This window comes from Fukomys damarensis, unplaced genomic scaffold, assembly GCF_012274545.1.
Source record: "Fukomys damarensis isolate Sample0158 unplaced genomic scaffold, DMR_v1.0_HiC HiC_scaffold_17, whole genome shotgun sequence".
NCBI lineage: Eukaryota > Metazoa > Chordata > Mammalia > Rodentia > Bathyergidae > Fukomys > Fukomys damarensis.
The window spans coordinates 45,656,424-45,660,545 of record NW_022900929.1 but is presented as its reverse complement, the minus strand read 5'-3'; the positions used below and the strand labels follow the sequence as shown (position 1 = coordinate 45,660,545).

At 42.4% G+C, this 4,122-nt stretch overlaps 1 gene segment (V, D, J or C); it reads right to left on the bottom strand.

Moving 5' to 3' along the window:
- Positions 1–3,075: 3,075 nt before the first annotated feature.
- LOC117286568 lies at positions 3,076–3,646 on the bottom strand. The segment is given in 2 exon segments: positions 3,076–3,434; positions 3,595–3,646. Coding segments are annotated over 2 exon segments (411 nt in total).
- Between the last annotated feature and the right edge of the window lie 476 nt (positions 3,647–4,122).

The window sequence follows — 4,122 nt, the reverse complement described above, 5'->3', positions numbered from 1 at the left end:
CCCTTGATTCCAGATTGTCAAGTGTATGCCAGGTCAAGTAAAAGTAGGGAAGAAAATAGTCACATGACTGTGTGCACATATTGTGTGTGCACACTTGTGTAAAAAATAAATTCAGAAAATTCTCCTCAGAGTCCAGTTATAGGAATTCATGTTGTAACTAAACCCCTATGTTTCTGAAAGTTCTGCTGCTTCTAACTGAGCAGAATACTTGTGGAAATTGGGCTGGGGAAAATTCAAAATGCACAATTCATTACCAGGACTTTATCAAAAATAATAAAGATCCTTTTGAAAATACCAATAAAATTCCAGTTTTGTTGGCAGTTGAAACCACACCATGGGTAATCCACTTGTGGTCTTAAATTAAAAGAATTTTTATTTCACCCCTCTAAGTACCTAAATCCATAAGAGATCGTAGGTGTATACTAAGACCATGTTCACAAAAATTTTACATTATTTGTCTTCAACAATTATTTTAACACTGGAGATCCAGATATACTGACAATTTTTCCTATAACTTCTATTTTTTGTAAAAGCTTTAGGTTCACAACATTAAGGAGAAGAGGAGAAGTTTTGGAGATTTGCCATCTACTTGCCCACCTTTAGGCATAGCCTGCCTATTATTAACATTAAGCACTAGCGGGATACAGATGTTATAGCCAATCAAGCTGTAGGAACTCACTGTCGCCTACCGTTCATTGTGCACATAAGAGTTAACTGTTAAAGCAGTGTGTTCTGTGGCTTTATAAAAATAAATAATGACATGCATCTATTATTATAGTATACAAAATACTATTCTATACAGAACGTTTTCCTTACCTGATGTTCTATAACTAAATAGTTGTTGACTAGGCAATTAATTCTATGCCAATAAAGAGTCAGTTTGTGACATACAATTTATATCTTTATCAAATTATTATTTAAAACATATGCGTGAAAGTATTCATAGAATGAGAGGTGAAGTGGCTTGATTGCTGTGGTGGAAAGTAAGATACAGGCTAGGAGACGTGACACTATCAGGACAAACTGAGGCTATTACATTAGTTCAGCCTTTAAGAGGAAAGTGACCTTTGTGAGATTAACCAGAAAGTACATCAAGATTTATTTCAAGGCCCCTTGCTGTCTCATGCTCCAAACCCTTTTATTGGTAATTTCATTTTATTTTTCTTAGACAGAGTCCCAGATATCAGAGCTACATCAGGCCCTGCAGAACCTGCCTCTGCACCTGCCAAGCCCAGAGGCAACCAGATGGAAAAAGGTCAAGTAAGGCTCCCACAGCTCCAGAATGTTAGGAAAGCTTCTCCATATGAGCAGATGCCTTGAGGGTTTCAATGACAGCCCAGTCTTCACTTCATGCTTTTTGGGTTGGGAATCCCAGTGAAACAAAGCCAATAGGCATCCACTTTGATCTTTAAACAAACACCTGAGACCTTCATTAGACCCTGAATTTGACCCTGTGCAGGAGGATCGTGAGGACAAGTGAAATCATAAGAAAATGTGACATGTCCCAAAGTTATGGTCCCACCCAGAATGCAGTTCTTCTCGGGGCAAATATTCTCAAGACCAGAACTGGGAATGAAGTTAAACTTCTGCTGGGCTGAGAGCACGGTCAGAGTGAGAGGTGTGAGTATGGGGTGAAGAATGGCACCATGGTTCTGGCTATACTGCTGGGCTGCTCTGAAACCACCGTGCCTGGACAGAAGGCTCATCTCTGGCCCAGGTGCTGTCTCCCAAAGAACCACTCTGGCAGCTGCATTTCCATAGCAACCCGTGGGAAGCAGGGATCAAGGAAAAAAACAAATAAAGTCCCCATTTACTGAAGGTGGTGTTTCTGCTGTGAAAAGCAGTAAGACACACAAAACATTATCTTCAGAGTGTGAAAAGAGAGCCATCTTCAGGATGAGAAACACTGAGTTCAAGAAACCCTGGTTCTCTGACAACATGATGAAGCTACAAATTTATCAGCCCCCTGTGTTACAGCTCTTAACATGACAGGAAGTAAAACTCCTCCTTGGTACAAACATTATGTGGATGTTCTGTAGTGTGAAATGAAATCCATCTCTAATGGGCGCCGATGATGGTCATTAAAAAATGCAAGTCCATCACTTCAACAGAGACTGTTCCAGGAAGATGGGAACTCAACCAAGTAATCCAGATCTTCAGAATCATGCTAGGTGTCCATGAAAGAGGTGAAGATAGGCCAACATGAGGTATCTGGGAACCACTGCTCCAATCCATGTTTCCCCTGGCCTCCTCCATTTCTTTTTTTCAACAAGTATGTTCTCTTCAAACACATTTTCAATAGTGTCAAAACTGAGGTGAAGGAAACTACCATCAGCATTTATTTGTCTAGTAGAAGTAATAATAAATAGATGGGAAACTATGTTTGATCCTAGAAGTACCTGCTTTCAAAGCAAGCATTTGGGACCTGATAATTGAGAATGTGCATCCTTCACCTGGATGATGAAAAATTATGGCTTCTTTAGATGTTTCTATTTTACTCATAGAGAAACAGGTTTGGAAATCACACAACTCAAATTGCAGAATCAGATTTGGATATTTGTCTCTATTTTTTCAAGATTCGGATCTCTGCCTCAGTATGCTCCTGGGCTGTGAAATGAAATGTTTCGTAGAAAGTGTGCTCAGATGCCTGATGAGCCCTCTGGTTCCTGATATTAGAGGAACACAAGACTCATCTGAGCCACTCAAAGACCTACCTAGGTGTTGGAGGCGTACAGAGACCAAAGGAGACCTTCCAATACTGAGTAGCATTTCCTTCTCCTCCACAAGTGTCCAGGGCTTACTTTTTCCTGCCAGAATTAGAGTGTGAAAATCTTTAGGCTCAGTGATCCAAATCCTTCATTTCCAGTGAGGAACTCAAGGGCCGCTATAATGACTGTGAGGCTGAGGATGTATATACCCAGGATGGCAGAACGGAACATAGAATTTCAGTTTCCGATTTCAAGTTTCATGCCTTTTGTCTTAGTCCAAGATATTTCCCCAAAAAAGCACAAAGTTGAAAGGGCTCCCCTTTTCCATTGCCAGTAGATGCTCCTTCTTGAGGAGAAACCACCACCTTCACCCACCTTCACAGCTGCCAGGAAGCAGCCCTGGTGGGGTTTGTGTGCAGCTGCAGTGGCCTGCTGCACACCGTGAGTCTGTAGCACAGAAGTAAGCAGCAGAGTCCGCGGCCCGGGCAGCAGTGATGGACAGGGAGCTGCTTTTGCTGGAGGTGTCAAGGGCGGCTCTTAGTCTTCCACTGTGTTTCTCTCTCTCATTTGATTGCATCCAAATTAGCAGGACAGGGCCTCCACCTGCAACCTGTCTATACCACTGTAGATTCCTTATAGAAGATTTGTAACTGCAGCTGATGGTGGCATTTTCACCCTCCTGGACGCTCAGGGCCTGAAGAACCTCTCCTTGTTGGCTGTTCACACCTAGGTAGAAACATAACCAGAGATGAAGTCCATCACTGCACTTCCAGATTTACGTTTCCAAATTAACAGGAGACTTTACCTCTCGGTCACGTGGGCCCTGAACTTTGGTGAACTTTTTAGCAATGCCAGAAACCCCCATCCTTACCCCACCCCCACTCACGCACTAGTTGAAGACACAAGGTCACCAAGGACACTGCCAGGAGTTTCTGCATTCTCCTTTCTAGATGGAATTTCGGGAAACTCAGCTCTGGGGCATGAAATGAAGCCACGCTTCTCAATTAGAAGAGTTGGATCCTATTACTGAGTGTATTCCTTCCTGTTCCCCTAGAGTCTGTTTCTTACCCAGCCAGTCAGAGGCAAGCTCAATCCTTCGATCAGAATGCACGCAGGCACAGACAGGCACACTTGTGGAGGGAGACACTGCCATCTGGTGGTGGCAAGATCAACCTACTAATAGAATGTACTCTGGAATGGGAAAAAGCAAAACTGAAGCAGCAGACATTAGACATCTATTTCATTCTGTGTCTTTATAGAACTTTGATTTTGACTTAGATTAAGAACAGATATAGTTTAATTCGGATAAAATTTCAATGAAGAAGGAAGTGCTACAACCCCTGAAAACATGTCTACACGGGGGACATCTATCATGTTGGACTAGAGACAACAGCAAACAAGCCACTCTAGGCCA